At 37.7% G+C, this 17450-nt stretch overlaps 1 protein-coding gene across 1 annotated transcript in view; it reads right to left on the bottom strand.

Annotated features, from left to right (window-relative positions):
- Positions 1-17450, bottom strand: part of RYR2 (ryanodine receptor 2) — a 721906-nt gene that overhangs the window by 459008 nt on the left and 245448 nt on the right. The window contains exon 3 of the mRNA XM_029245584.1: positions 7075-7179. Coding sequence (XP_029101417.1) covers positions 7075-7179 — 105 coding nt within the window. The remainder of the gene's footprint in view (positions 1-7074; positions 7180-17450) is intronic.

Raw genomic sequence — 17450 nt, 5'->3', positions numbered from 1 at the left:
TTTTTTGCGGTACGCGGGCCTCTCACTGTTGTGGCCTCTCCCGTTGCGGAGCACAGGCTCCGGATGCGCAGGCTCAGCGGCCATGGCTCACGGACCCAGCCGCTCCGCGGCATGCGGGATCCTCCCGGACCGGGGCACAAACCCGTGTCCCCTGCATCGGCAGGCGGACTCCCAACCACTGCGCCACCAGGGAAGCCCAAGTTTTAGAATTCTTACCTCAAGAACTTTAAGATAATAAGTTCATGGTGTTTTAAGCCATCAGGCTTGGAGTAATTTATTACAGCAGCCATAGAAACTAATACACATGGCTTCTGTAACTATTTTCTCCTAGTTTTCCTCTTATCTCCCAGATTGCATCTTCCCACAGCCTTCCATGGGGTCCTCCTCTTCTTCCCACTGCTTTATTAGTGACATCCCCTTAGGCCCTCCCACTGCTCTCCTCTTATTACATGGATACTCCATAGTAAAGAGCTTAAAAGCATAGACTTCAGAGCTCCATGGAGATAAATTTGTACCCTAGTTCTACCACTTACTAGCTATGTGAACTTTTCAGATACTGTCGTTTTCAGGTCTAGAAATTCCATTTTGTTTCTTTGAATAATTTTTATACGTTGAGTTTTTTAAATCTTTTTGTTCACAGTAGACATACTTTCCTTGATTTCATTGAACACAGCCATAATAGCTGCTTTAAATCCTTGTCTGGTAAGATCATCTCCAGGTTGTTCTTGGCAGTCGTCTCTCTTGAGATTGGGTCACATTTGCATGTTTCTATATATTTTAAGCAATTGTGAATTGTATCCTGTCCTTTTATATTGTTGAGATTCTGGATTCTGCTACATACCACTGAAGAACGTGGACTGTATTTGCTTTAACAAGCAATCAACTTGGTGGGACTCAAACCACAAACTGCAAAATGCTTGGTGGCAGTGCAAACCTCAGTGCAGTGCTGCCCTTAGCAGTGGTAACTGAATTCACACCTGCCCCCCATACACGTGGCTAAGCATCAGCCAGACACTTGTGCAGAGTGTATGCACAGAATGTGGGGCTCCCTCTCTCTGGGTTTCTCTTTTCCAGGATCACTCCTTGACTTTCTGTCTTCAGAGAGACTGTGCATGTTCTTTTAGAGTTTTCGCTACCACACAGCACTGACTTCTGTCAGCCTCCAGGCTAAAAGCCTTAAAAAATATAGAAGTCATTGGAACCAATTCCATTTTCCAAGTCTGGCTCCTCTCCAGAATATGTCTGCTTTTGGTCAACTCTCTGGAGCCTTGAGGTAACTGGGGGTTTTATTGCTGTTTGTTTGTGTTGCTTTTAATATTTGGACCAAATATGTTTTTTAATACTTGGGCCAAATATGATTTTAATATCTGGACCAAATATTTGGTCTGGAGTAAACATTTGCATTCCCAAAGCAAACACAATAATAAGATAACAGCGTAGCTATAGTGCTTCCTGTGTGCCATGAATGTTCTATACACATTAGTCATATGGACTTATTAGATTCTCACAACAAAACTACGAAGGGGACACTATTTTTCCCCCACTTTATAGACGAGAAAACTGAGGTACAGAAACGTTAAGCAGCTTTCCTAAGATTACCAAGAATTTAACTCAAGGAGTTTGCTCTAGAATCTGTACGCTTAACCACCATGGAAAACAGCACACAACTTCTTGAACTATGACTTCTACTCTTGCATTTATATAAAATGATCTTAAATGCAATTACTTGCCTGAAATTGGTACTTCAATGTTTGATAAATGTATTTTTTAAAAACTCATCTATGGTGCGTCAATGTTTAAAAAATGTATTTTTTTTAAAAAAACACCTCATTTACCAGTAAATTTAGCTGGTTACTTCTTGATGCATTTTTGAATACTCTCAGAGTACATGCTTTAAAAAAGCAGAGGTTTTATTAGAAGAATGGTACAACTGTATAATAATACTCTATATTCTATAACTTCATTTTTCATAAAAACTGAACATGTCTGAGTCTGATGTATCTCTCTATTAATAATTAAGTCACAGTGGTATTTTGTAATTACAAGACAGTATGTAATTTAAAAATATGAAACACTCTTCGGATTTCATATAAAATAATAAACCATTTCAGTAAATTGAAACATAAAAATCATATTAGGAATATCTCTGGACATATTATGCATAGTCCTCCTGGCAAGTACTAGTTTCTAATAGAATTCTAAAGAATAGTCTAATGAGACCAAGTTGTTCCTAGGAGAAAAATTTTAAGTGATTTTTATATTAATAGTTTTAATATTATTTCTACTTGTCTTAGAAATGATGTAGCAAGTCCAAAGAACAGTCAAAGGAATGCCAAGTTCCACAAACCCAGTCCCTTCCTTGTGCTAACACTATATCTACACTTCCATGATAACACACATCATACTGCACTATAATTTTCCTTCTCTTCCTGCATTAGACTGTGAATCCATTGATGACAAAAATCACCTATTGTTCATCTTTCTATCCACAGAGCCTTATGAAGTATATCTTATAAATGTTCAAAGTTTGCATTAAATAAATGATTACAAGAGACTGACGTTCATAATAAGTAATATTTATAATATTACATTGTAAATTTTATAGATATTTAACACATCAGTTGTAATTGAAATTATAGAAAACTACCAATTACCTATAATAATGAGGAAAATATATGACGTAAAGTGAATGAATGATACCAATCAGAATTACCAAAATTACGAATTTCCTCCAAAAAGCAGGATATAAGGGACAAATATTGGTTTAATTTTACTTTTTGTTTCTTGGTTCAAGCTACTAATTGTCTAACAACAAGGCACTGATAATCAAGTGGTTACAAGCCAAAGTCAAAAGGGACAGGGTTCTACAATTCTCCCAGAAACAGCTAAACCAAAAGACAGAAAGGACAGTCAATGTTATCTTTGTATATACTCTCCTAAATAGTAACACAAATAATAAGCCACTTAATATACTCATGGTGTTAAACAAAAGCAATGCCTGTCAACAATGATAACTATTAAAAATAGTATTTGAAAAAGAATTATCAATAAATTTCACAGACTGTAAAACCAAAGCTCCTTCCACTATACTGTCTCACTTTTCACTTCATATCTGTGCTTCTATGAAATGCAATCCTTAAATTAAACTAGGCATCACAAAAATAAAAATTAATGGAGAAAGTGTTCATCAAAAATGTTTCTGAATTAAGGTATAATGAAACAAATACGCAAAAGCATAGGATCACCTAAATTATTAAACTTTATTAACTAGAACACACACAGAAATAAGCAAATACTATCACTGACTATATTTTCACCTAATTGTGCCATCATTGAACTGGCATGACTACGTCTCAGTACCAATTGGCTGGGATACTGGAGGAGGGAGGAGGGGGACTCTGGACCAGCCAAGGTCACAGAGAAGGAAACTGCAAGGGATTGTAGCAGACTAGCCAGTTCTTACAGGTATGAGAAGAAGAATAAGTAAAACGATAAAAATAGCCACTGTTAAATGCATGCCGAATATTCCACATACCTCATCATTTAATAATTACTAAACCTGATGATAAAGACTGAACTTCTCCAAAGCCACAGAGTGAATATGTGGCACAGCTCGTATTCTTAAAACTGTTCACAAATTCTACAAAACCCTGCTTAGGCCTATGCTGTATCACCGGGTATGCCAAAAAAAAAATCTGAAGAGTGAGAGGAGATAGAAGTGGATTCAGAAGCAGACAAGTTATCCAGAACCACATAAAACCCAGAGGGAGAAGAGAAAAATTAACACAAGCAAGGATGTGCATGTACAGAAGCTCAGGCAAAATTCGGCCAAACGGACGGGCAATGCTCCCGCAGTCATTTTTTTCCTTGTTTTATGTGCATTGTCTCCACCCTCAGGATTTTAAAGGCTCTGTGAACAGCCATTCAGATAAAGCTAAACAGGTCTTGGCCTATTTATGACTGATATGCTTTGATTAAGAATAAAAGCTAAATGATGTTTAGTGGAATTATATACATCACATCTAGATCTGTCTTGCCTGCTTAATAAAAAAGTGTGATATTTTTAAAAATCCCTCCCAATAAAACCTTTCAGAATGCTTCTTGTGCCACTTATATGTTAGTTATTTTACCAATAGCCACAATAAGCAGCTCTGTGGAACCAAAACTTCATAAATTAGGTAATATTTCTGTTGCATTTTACGCATCTCCTTTTGGTATCGATAATCTTCATGATTTGTTTTGGCACAAGTGATGTCGGGAATTTCCTGCTAGATTTCCTGCAGCTTTAATAAAACCATGCATTTATCCTGTGGGACCCAAGAATACAAGCAAAATGGTACGTAACCACAAGAAGAAAAGTCATGGTTCTAGATGAGACATTTTTTTCCTTATCATCATCAAGTGCGTTTGTTGTATTGCTACCATGCCTATGACAGCATTTTGGACATTAAATAGTATCAGTATTAAGTGTATTGAATTACACAAAGAGTTTAAGAAGAATTATTTTTTAAAAAAAAAGAACAAGCCTTCTTAGAGAAAGTTGATCACGAGAGAGTGGGAGAATCAGGTAATACACAGGTTCTTTCTGATACGCTGTTAATTGGTAGGGAAAGAAATGATTTCAAGAAAATTAGCATCACCTTCCTGACACACTTCATCCCAGTCAAAGTGGATCTTTCTTTAAGCAAATCTACTGCATATAATTTATTGTTAGAGATGACAATTTGCTTGCCAAAAGTATTGACGTTTGCCACAGATTCCCATAATGAATTCAAAGGAGACATATGAGGCGCTCGTAAAGAGGATGTGGATACCTATGGAGCCCAAAGACTGACTCCTACAAGTGCCAACAGCATCCACTGATCCCATGTAATCAAACGTGCTCTTCAGCCGGTTTGCACTATTATGATGAAGATGGTTGTTACAGTGGAAAACTAGCCCTCCTGGTAAATAACCTCAGCCCTAACTCTGATCAGCCCACAACTCCTCCACGATACCCCCAAACTGGTCAGACCACCCCCCAAATCTCCCCAGGACCTTGACTCAAGCATTTCGACTGAGGTCCACTCTGAGTGATCGATGCCTGTGTCAAACTAGTTACGAAGTATTTTGAACATCACTCCCGGGTATAATCAAAACTCCTCTGCAGTCTAAGAATCCTTCTTTCCCCCAGAAACAGTTTCCTCTGGAGCTACTGGACAGTGGTTTCTTCCTAAAAGTTACTAGCTTGAAAGTGAGATTTGGCTCAATGAAATATGTTCCTTTTTTGTAGCAGGTTTTTCTCAAGTTTTCTTTTCTAATTAATGTCTTACGGTATCTACGCTCGTCTTTTAAAATGGTATTCCACATATCACATAAATTACCACTTTACCTCTGATAGAAACTTTCTAGATAGAGTACAACTCAAAATAAAATTCAGCTAAATAAATATATGGGGGGAGGCAGAAATTCTAATAAGTATCTTCAAAACATAAGTCCAAAACTAGTATTTTCAACACTTCATATATACACAGAAAATTGAGAGCTTGCCTAATCCAACGCCATGATTCTAGGGAGGTAAAACATCTCCTCAAAAGTTTAAATTTAGAAAAAGCAGCTTAGCAATATAAAAATTAAATTTATGGGAACTTAATCGTAAGTTGGTATCTACAAAGATAAGTGAAATGACAATACACACTTTTCTAGATGCTCATGCAAAAGAAAAAGGATTTTCCTTTGTAAAAACAGATTTGAATTTCAAAGTTGATATGTGATGTTTAAAAATCAGGAGGGGTTATTCCAGGTAGAAAGAAAACTAGTTAAACTGAGAAATGTTTTATTCCTCTTTGATTCAAGCCTAATCCAAAAGCACTGCATTAAAACCCAGAAAAAACATTTTTCTAACTTTATGTAGTTTAATACCTTAATTTCAAACTGTTGTAACCAAAAATGAACTTGAAAAATTAAAACACGCATAACATATTTGGATCTTTTTAAAAATAAGCCATTAGTCTAATATCAAATAAAGATCACTAAAGTTTCTCCTCCATACTTACAAACGTACTTTTCTCCTCCATACATACATACATATATGTCGTACAGAATTAAAATTTTAAATTAATTTAAAATTAATGTACAAACCAATTAAAGTCCTAAGCTGTGTGACACTAAAATTTTTGAAACTACAAGGCTAATGAAAATACATTACATCAGAACTGAGCACTCATTTTCTGTTAAACCATATATTATCATTTTTAAATCTCTTTACTTATCCAAACCGGAGCAATGATTAACAACAAAAACAGCAACACATGGACCAATAATGGCAAATAAAAATTTTCAGTTTTATTCCTGGAAATAGTATAGCTTATTAAACCATACACTGCAGTAATTATAGCAACAAGCAAACAAATAAACAGGAAGCAAAAATTTGACCACTCATCCTCCTGCTTAATTCTAAAATTTAATGAATTGGCTAAGAATGGGCAGTAGCCCAGAAATCACTCACAGCATAGAATGGAACATAATTTAAATTACCAAATAAGCTTTCAAAGAAAAATGTTTGCATTAGGGGACAGAATAAAAATTTCAATTTTCAGAAGAAAATGTTTAGCTATTTGCAAAATTACAACTGACCAAAGCTGTAACACCATAATTTCGTTACTTCAAATATGAGTGCCATGAAATTTTACTTGCCACAAAGAAGCTTAGGACACAGTCACATGGTTAGAGGCATTTGAGAATGAAATAAAGATTAATGACAGCCATGCATAAAGCAATTAATTGAAAGAGTCAAAATAACAGCTGCAAAAACGTTAGAAACACAAATGCTCAAGGAGAAGATTCTATTGTAACCACTGACATAAGCATGAGGTTCAAGGACACAGATCACCCTGAGGGTTGGATTTTTTTAAGTTCTTTAAGACGTCAACAGATCTGCTGGATGAAGCAGAAAGGCAGACTTAAGAAAATCACAACTAAAAGGCATTTACATATTTTGGTCAAAAGAAAATCTCCAAAACCTGTGAAAGAAATCATTCATATAGTAGCTGAGTTCATTAAAATACTGCAAGACAACATAAATTAAGTACTTGCCCCTTGTGACTTCTCCACAGTGTTAGCCAGCATCTCCTGCAGGGCCCGGACAGAGAGGGACTGTTCCAGCACAAAGGTGCAGATGGAGAGGTCTGGGGGGACATTCTGTGCAGAAAGAAGGAAAGGCGCCATCATCATCATCGTCGTCGTCGTCATCATTATCATCACCACCACCACCACCACCACCATCATCAAGCATCTAGACCCAATCTACCTTATTATACTTCAGTTTCTTTCACAGAAAGTACTTGTCAATTCTCTAATATGAGCTCCCAAATCATCCAAATACATTGTCTATACCTCTCATACTTAATCCGCATCTTAATTTACGGATAACTATAAGCTACCATTTACTGAGCGCCTACTCTGATTAGGCACTGCACTCGGAGCTTTATCAATAACTCCTGTGGTCATCTACGGTAAGGATTATTACGATTATTGTGTGGACAAGAATATAGAGAAGTTAGGTTACTTTTCCAAAGTCACAATTACTAAATTTTTCAAGCCGGGACTAAAAAGCCAGACTTCTCTGACTCTAGAGCATTCATTTCTAGTCTTTCAAGTACTTCGCTGATAAAAAATCAAAAGGACAGAAGAATACTTTACTCAAATTAACAGTGAAGCTAAGCAAACATAAAATTGATTGGTATAAAATACTGATTTACACAGGCTTGTCCTTATCCACAAAGACAACGATTAGCTTGTCTTCCTCAAGTTGGGTATCATATCTGGCCTCGAACTTCGGATGCAATAATTTGACTTCTATTCGGTGTCTGCGTACTGCTTTATTTTCTCACTCATTCCTTTTCCTTTCTATTTCCTCCCATCAACTTCCATTCCAATCAAGTAATAACCCCATAAATCCTGAAAATCCCAACAAGTAACTACCAAGCAGGTGAAGGAAACAGGATAAGAACCGACTGTCAAGTTAGAGAGAACTACCCCAATTAGGAACAAATGCATTATCGTGCATGCATGCTTTTACTTTAGATAAGCAGGATTCAGGAGGCAATCCAGCTGGGTATGGGAAGATGTTCAAAGGAGCATTTTCACAACAGAAGAACATTATAAATACATTAAACACAAAACACAAGTGAGAATATGTCTTCTTAAAAAGAACATTAGGAGGATAAATTGATAACTTGATGCAGTGCATCAGCATTACAATTTACAGTGTTAAAGTACTTACTAAATTGAGCCACTACCAATAAAAAGATCCTTATCAGCAGAGAATGATGCTTTATGGTTTCTAGGAAAGATTAGGTACCAGGGTTCTAAAATTGAAGTTAAGATTATTTTATGGATAAAAGAAGCATATAATCACTAGTTACTCATACCGCACAAACCTTCCTGGCACCCATGTTTTGCTTTGCTTTATTTTTTAATGAACTTTCGTTTTCTGAATTCCTCTATCCTCTTATCATGGGCTTCTGTGGCCCCCAGCCCAATTTCTTTCCATTCCTCCTCAAACTATCTCAGCTAGTAGTCAAAGGAATCTCTCAAATCTGGGTGCAGCTACTACTTTTATACTCTGCGGTAATGCAAGAAATTTTCACACACTGAGGTATGGGGAAGTCATTCTGGCTTATACATGATTTGGCTTGAACTTCATGCTAACTGGAACAGTTAGCAATGCATGCATTGGTCTGTCAAACATGCAATGTACATCTGCTTTGACCATTTTTTTAAATGCATTTACCAGATTGTTCAGAATGTCCACTTCGAAGATAGGAAACGGGGGCATTTTATCCCTACAATGCCAATGCTAGTACTCCTTCAAAGATGAGTTTCCCTTCCTAGACAGCAAGGTCATGCTGAGTTGCTGTGTATGTGCTAATCGTTCTCTTTTGAAACCTTGAAGGGATGCACCCCTGTTTAATATTTGTCCTCTGTTCTCACAAGATATAAAACTGTGGTTCAGGCATTCAAAACGGAGCCAGATAGCCATTGTGCACGTGGTTTCAGACACATTCCTGTACTACTGAGAACTTGAATTTTCTGAACTGTATCAGACTCAGAGACTTCACCAGCCATTCTCAAAACAAGATCTGTTAGTAGCTGCCAGCTGCACCTTTACAGTCTCAAGGTCTCCCCTTGTAACTATTCAACCATTTCAGACCTCAACCAATCCTGGCTTAACAAGCGCCCTTACTTCTTGCCAGCTCCAATTATAATTGGCAAACCACTTATGTAACTTTGTGGATTTTGCCTATATAAGCCTCCCCCCATTTTGTAGTCTAGAAGGACACATTTCAAGTGTTTCTTGAATCTGTCTCCTGGGCTATAGTCCTCAGTCTGGCTCAAATAAAACTCTTTTCTATTCCGATTATAGAATGTTTATTGATTGTTTCCACTGACAGCAGTCAGCCAGACAAGGGCTTTCTTTCCAAAATCCTCAGATAAAAGACTGGAAGCTTGGAAAGGGACTCTCTTCTACTGTGAAATTCAGGATAAGCTCTTTTAAATTTAATATTCTCAGTTCTAACTATATTAATAACAATTTATCACACTAAGACAAATGCTACTGGGAAAAAATTGATTAAGGTAAGTGTTTATCCCATTCATATCCATTTAAACTGTGAGAGTCTGGAAGCTACACTTTGACAAATAGCACTGGTAGAGAACTATGTTAAGAAATGGTGTGCTAGTGAACCAATTTCTAAAAATAAAAAGCCCTGACTTGCCCATTTCTGTAGTGTAAATACTCCAATGATGGCTGGTTTCAAAGTGTAAAAGTTTACAAATCAGCTCACAAAACTGCTAAATATGCAACAATTAGCTCTCAGGAAACTCTAAGAGCCATTGCCAACACACCACTGAACTGATTTCATGAATTGCTTTAGAATCAGTGTATTATAATAGTTAAGAGATTGGATTCTATAAACAGATCACCTAAGCGAGCAAGAATCCTGGTCTCACTACGTACAAGCTATTAACTTTTCTAGTCTTTAGTTTCCTTCCCTGAAAAATGGGATAATAATTATACCATCCTCATAGGGTTGCTGTGAAAAAATGAGATTATCTAAGTAAAGAGCTTATCACAGTGTCAAGACCATAACAAGAACTCAAAATAAGGGATGTCATTAGTTTTGCATATTGTCATTTCTCTCCATCTATGGCATTTATGAAGCACCACTCATTTCTTAAAATTGGTTCTTAAATGGATTGTTTTAGAGAAATCACGTTTGAAAACTCAAAGCATTAACTATGCAGCTGTTCGTAACATCTAAAATGTTCTAGTTATTTTCAAGAAAAAGGCACTTTCTGGTAATATTGAAAAGTTTACATACTGGGTATATTTAAATTGTTTCCTATTTCACTTTAATCAAAATGTTAAAGTATGAATCACTGGAATATCTTACATTTATTTTAAAGATCCTTGAAAACCACATGGATCTGAAATGAATTAATCCTGCCAAACAAGTTTCATTTTTTCACAGAGCGACATACTTGTTACAGATAGTGGGGTTTAACGGGAATAAATGAACACACAATCAGCAAAGGCAATTCTCTCTCAGAGACTCTACCCATCTTTTTTTTTTTTTTTTTTGCAGTATGCGGGCCTCTCACTGTTGTGGCCTCTCCCGTTGCGGAGCACAGGCTCCAGAGGCCATGGCTCACAGGTCCAGCCGCTCCGCGGCACGTGGGATCTTCCCGGACCGGGGCACGAACCTGCATCCCCCGCATCCCCTGCATCGGCAGGCGGACTCTCAACCACTGCGCCACCAGGGAAGCCCTACCCATCTTTTTTTGGACCTTTATCGCTCTCTCTTTGCCCCCTCCCCCCTCAAAACACACATAAATGTAACAGAAAAGCTGAGCAGTTAAAAAAGGAAAAAAGTTTTACCCCTTTCAGTAAAACTTGAAACAACACAAATCAGAGCTTTGCACTGTTAGTTTCTTTTACTGGAAAGAGAAACGTCTGGTTGTTCTAGGCAACAGAGTCATTACCAAAACTTGTTACTTTTTAAAAGTAGCTACTTGTCACTTTTTAAAGTAAACTACTAAAAGTATTTCTTAATTTAGATGTATATTTCTTCAAATAACCCTGACATCTTTAGAGTTAAACCACACTGCAGCATTTATGTTAAGGCTTAGTTCCCACTTCCCCAAAATAAAGTTGTCAGTGGAAAACAAAGGGTCTCATTCATTAATTAAAGATCAACTAAATGGCCCCTAACACCAGGCACAAGAGATAAAGTATCACAGTCTATACAGCTGTCGTGGGAACTTCAATTCGCAAGCTTCAATTCGCATGTTACCATCTTTTCCTTAGTCTTTTTCTTTACTCAAGTACTATTACTGAGAATTTTAATTTTCACAACTTCAATTTGAAAGAACTTTACGTGCCCTTACAATGAGTGTGCTCCCAAACCATGAAATAAACCCTTATGTAATATATGTTTTACCTTACTGGTGCTTCAAAATAGACCACATCAGAACATGAAACAAAGAACTACTGCTCAGCCTGTACACCTACCTGCCTCTTAAACATTACACTTATTTTTCATACAAAATTAAACCAGAGAAAGTATATACTTCGGTCTGTCTAAATGTGTACCTAGGCTGCCCAGAACCCAAAGTAGGCAGGTAGGAGGTTCATAATGCTTTTCATATGGAGACAAGACCAATTTGATAAGGACAGGTGTGCTTTGGCAAAGGTAACAAACCTTAAGCAAGCAGCATGGCTGTGTGTCTTCTCTTCTTTTAAAATACAAACTGGTCCCCGTTCTTCCCTGCCCGACAAACATTACCTCATCTTACAGGTAAAGAAATTCTCAAGAATAACCACAACATAGCATCTGGCTTTGTTGGCACTGGAGAGTCTGTGTGAAATCAATTAGGTTTCCAACCGAGGTATCCATCGAACCATTTGGCATACACAGATGTATATGCCTAAGTCACTTACAAACCTGTTGAAACATGTCATTGACTTAACTGAACTGCAAACAATAATTGGGGCTATATAAGCTACAGCAGACCACCTCTCTTGTTATCACTGTGTACAAATTGCACTCTAACATACCACTCCATTTTAAGGTCTCGATGCCTTTGCTCATACTTTTTTCTCCCTCAGTGTGACATATTCATCTCCAGGTCTCCACCAGTGGAAAACTATTTCATATTTTTAAATCACACATAAATAAAATCACATATAAAAACATGTTCCTTGGTGAAAATTCAAACAATACTGAAAAATTTAATTCTCTCTTTCCAAATTTAATTTTACATACTCTCCCTCCCAGGCATAACCACATGGGAGCTGGATAAGCTTTCGGATGTACATCTTTCCAGGCCTTTTTTTATGCACTTGCATACATATGTAAGCTCACATCGAAGTACATAGATTGGCTTTTCCCATTAACGGGCTCACTTTGTATAAATTCCATATTTTAATTTATTAATATGTATTGAAGATCATTTTCTGTTAATAGATCTCTATCTACTTCATTCTTCATGACAGCTAAAGGATCTAGACAAGCCATATGCCTCCTGAAGACTGGTTCAAGTTTAATACTATGAAACATTGTTACTCAACTTGGACCCTCACTCTCCCACCCCACCATGACCAGTCTGAAACGGTGATTTGCAGAAGAAAGTGCTCAGTGTTTGAAGAGTTGACCTCAAACTACGATTTCACCTATTTCTGCAAAATTAAACAAATGCGCCTATAGGGACACAGTAGTAACAGCCCTAATGGCGGATCTTTACTTTGGTTTTTGTTTTCATAATCCTAAGTTTCTAATATGAAGGCAAGTAATTTACCTTTTGACACTGCCTTTCAGTTGTGCACCAAATAACCTTCAGAGTAACACAGAGATATCTCAAAATGTATTTTGAAAATTAATGAGGTATTAAATCTTGATAGCTTGACAGCATAAGCAAATGGGCAGGTCACTGTACCACAGGACACAGGATTCCGAGTCAATGCATAACCAGCCAAGGGATCCCAGGTAGATCAGTCTGAGCTTCCCCATCCATTAAGTGGCAATATACCTATCACACTTCACAGAAGAGTTCTGAAGTCCAAATAAGAAAAGCAAAGCATTACAAGCTAGAAAATCCCAACAAACTATAATTTTCTCTGCCTAATTAAAAAAACAGTCTACCTCACATTGAAAGCCAGAATCACAGAGATATAAATTAAGAGAAAAGCTTGTCTTCTACCAAGAAATGTGAAGACAGGATCCTTTGGAGTGGAACAGATGGTCTGAAGTTGATGCAGGTTTGTTTTTTCTCAGCCACCCATCTGCTGAGTGGCCTTGGGCAAGACACCATATCCACTGAGGGTCAACGTGCCCACGAGCTATGGAGATATCAAACTTCTCCAAAAAATAAAGATGTTGTTGTTGTTGAAGTTGCCAAGTGAAGACATGAAACAGGCAAAATCACACCTACCATACAGGGCGCAACATCCTTTAAAATGTTTGTATGTCCTACAATTCCAATGTAATTATGATGCTGTATCCCACTGACTTATATGAACTACTTTAGAAAAGAAATATCAAGCTGGATAAAAGGAAAATCTTAGTTCACTGTTTCCTCTTTATACGTCTTCAAAATTCCAATCATAACATTTCCCCAGCCTGGAAATGTGGTTGTTGCCAGACTTTCACACTTTTCTGTGAGAGTTCATAGTTCCAGGTAGTGTTGCTTGTCATATTCTTTTCCTCTTCATCCCACTTTGCACCAAAGATTAACAGAACATTGTCTTAGAGAAGGAAATATGTATCCTGCATCAATCACAGGATAAATTCTTTCAGAGATCAGCTTTTTGAAAGACAAGTTAAATGTGATCATAGCAGATGAAACGGATATGCCTGGGTTTCCCCACGTCTCAAGCCTTTGAATCTCTTCAGAAAAGCTCAAGTCATTCCACGTGCCTTTCTTTCTTTTTTTTTTTTTTTTTTTTTTTCTGTGGTACGCGGGCCTCTCACCGTTGTGGCCCCTCCTGCCGCGGAGCACAGGCTCCGGACGCACAGGCCCAGCGGCCACGGCTCACAGGCCCAGCCGCTCCGCGGCATGTGGGATCTTCCCGGACCGGGGCACGAACCCACATCCCCCGCATCGGCAGGCGGACTCCCAACCACTGCGCCACCAGGGAAGCCCCCCATGTGCCTTTCTTAACAACACAGGTCCAAGTCAGAAAGGATCTGTTAGCACACTAAACAAGTGGTAATTAGCAGTACATCACCACTACACAGCTCTGCCAATTAGCAGTTAATTATGAAAATTAATTAATTATGAAAATCCCTAGTGAATTAATAGGGTTTCATATGATTTGCTCAGTGCTCATGTTTCTCCTTGGCATACATCTTCTGTAATACAATCTTCTTTAAACATCATATTAAGTAGATATGCCAGTCTACCTTATTTTTCTAATTATTTTAATATTCAGCTGACTCAAATGTGCCAGTGCAAATCTGGAGGTATACTAGTTTGACATTCCACCCTGCATGACCTCTCTCCTTCTAATATCATAACAGGAATATTGTATTAGGTCAACTCTGTTCACACGTATCTTAACTGGGAGCCATTGTTGGTGAGAACACCCATATTTAGTATTTTGAAAGCAAGACACTCAAAAGGAAACCAAAGGAAAGGCTTCTGCTATGAATTGAGCCCCAAGATGATATGCAGGTATGTTAAAAATCACATGTGCTACTAATGATTCATTGGATGCAGCCTCCTGCTTTTGAACATTGCTAAGTCAGACCCATCTATCTGTCGCAAGCTCAATAAAAGCTTAACAAACCAACTCTCCACACTCTAGGTGATGGCCCACTTACCTAATTTGCATGTGAAGCACATAATTTCTATTCATATATCACCATGATGTTCCAGGAAGTTGGGCTCAAATTAAGAAAACTGCTGTTAAAAAAGCTATGCCGCTTCACCACTAAATTCAGAGTTCAGAGCTCAGTAAACATCTGAATAAACGCATGAATAAGCAAACCACAAGAAGAAATAAATCGGTGGAAATAGTGGAACCACCGCTATAGTTCAACTACCCACAAATTACTTTGGAGCAAAGTTTCACTCTGCTCGAGTCTTTTTTTAAGTATTAGCAAAATAGGGACTTCCCTGGTGGTCCAGTGGTTAAGACTCTGCGCTCTCTATGCAGGGGGCCCAGGTTTGATCCCTGGTCTGGGAACTAGATCCCGCATGCTACAACTAAGAGCCTGCATGCCGCAACTAAAAGATCCTGCGTACCGCAGCTAAGACCCTGCGTGCCGCAGCTAAGACCCGGCGCAGCCAAATAAATAAATAAATATTTTTTAAAAAAAGAATTAGCAAAATATATACATATTCATTACATATGTTGTAAGCAATTGGCAGTGTCATGATACTGAGTACACAAAAATAGTTTTGGCAAAAATAATGTATGGTCCAAGTATTTGTCAGATATCAGAGTCTGTGACATCTCAGCCTTGCCTCCCTGCAAGATCCCAGTGAACCACAGACAGTGATCAAACTTGGTGGATCCCCCAGTGAAAATTTCCAGTGAACCATAGAGTTGTCTTCGGGGAGTTCTGTGTAAAGCAGATTCAGGTAGAATCAATTCGTAAGTTCGTTGCCAAAAAAATACTCTTTACCGTAACCAGGTCAATCTAATCATCCGACATAGGACCTCTGTCACAACACCCATACTGCCTTGTCTCGTAATCTGCTTAAAGAAAGGGAACAATTCACACAAACGTGTGGACACGGGCAATCAACAGCTTCTGCCTCACCTAGAGCACTACGAAAAGTCAAAGGGCGCAGAAAAAAGCGAAAACGAGAATTATGGCGCCCACGTCCAGTTATGCAGGCAAAGATGATGTCTTCAAATTTAATTAACAGTGTAATACAGTGCCGATTTATTCAGGCATAACGTACAACCATCTCGCTCTTCGCGGGTATCTCATTCCATGGAAGTGTGCTGGATAATTCCATCTAAATTAATTTAAAATGGCAAGAGCTAAATTAATTACTCAGTATCAGTCTGAACAAATTAAGCTAGAATCAACTCAGTAATATCACTTGGAACCTCAAAACTGAAACTCCAAGCAGACTCAGATGGAGACAGTCAACACCTTGGAATTCTTACTAGGATTTTGCTCACACGGGATTCCCACACAGTTTCAAGAATTAAGAAGTAACTGTGTAGACACAATTATGTAAATAATAATGGCTACACAACTTTTAAAGCGTCCTCTGTGTGCTAGGTCTTAATTCTCACCACAACTCTATAAGAGAAGAATTATTATTATCTTCACTTTAGGAATGAGTAAATGGTGAGTGAGAAAATTAAATGACTCGATCTAAACCAGAAACTATTAAGAGGCATATCTGCTTAGCCTAAAACCCATATATCACCTTGTCCCCCTCAAGGTAATATTAGCCTGATTATCAGCTGTTCTTTTTTTCTTTTCGTTTTCCTGTACATTTGTGGTAATAGTTTTATTACTGATAAATTAAACTTCAATGCGACAGTGTACATGCTCTAAAAGAACTCACACATAGAATCAGAGCCATGAATACCACAAACTCCATGACTTTCGCTTGAGAGACATCTCATAAGTTCATAACCTGGTATGAGCCCCTCTGGCAATGTATTAGCAAAAGCAAAAGTGTAATAAGGCATTAAAATAGTGATCCTTCCTAGATGATGCCTTGTGGGTATATCTGGATATAGGGATCTTTCCCTTGTTATCTGAAGATATGAGTCATCATGTCAAAGGAAAATACGATATTTTCTGGTTGAAGAATCTTGACGAGAGAGGTATATAGTAGAATTAGAAAACTAAGTCAGGAGAGATAGTTCAGGTATGTTATATAGAACTGAAACTAAAACTGTATCTGTGAGACTTAACCCTGAAATAATGTTAGGTGATCTGGACATACTCCAGAGTCCTATTAATCCATATAATCTATAAACATATAGCTTAAGGTAACAGAATACAAATACAGCTTGGGTGACCAAAAATTCCATCTCACCTAATACACAATTTAGTTCAGAAGGGAGCTATCTGCAACACAAAGAAATAATACAAAGGATATTTTAAGGAAGATAACTCTAGCAGCTGTGTAAATGATGTATGAAAGCCACAGTGTGACACTATTTATGTTCAAGGATCAATTCAGGAAAGATAAAAAGACTTTAATGAGCTACATTTTTGAAAGAAATTATGGGGACTTCCTCCTATGGCTGAGTGAGAAGGTTGGCAAATCCTCTCCCTAAAAAGCAAGCTGGATAAAATTGACAAGAATAACCTTTTAGAGCCGTGGGACTTTACCAGAGGCATAAAAAAATATGACAAACTTTTGTGCTTGAAAACTGCTGAACTTCAGGTAAGAACAGGAAGAGTCTGTGGTGCTATTTCTGAAGGCTG

This window comes from Monodon monoceros, unplaced genomic scaffold (assembly GCF_005190385.1).
Source record: "Monodon monoceros isolate NGI ecotype Baffin Bay Population unplaced genomic scaffold, NGI_Narwhal_1 Super_Scaffold_4, whole genome shotgun sequence".
NCBI classification, from domain to species: Eukaryota; Metazoa; Chordata; class Mammalia; order Artiodactyla; family Monodontidae; genus Monodon; species Monodon monoceros.
Note: the sequence above shows the minus strand (reverse complement) of the source record. Positions and strands in the feature narration are given on the sequence as shown.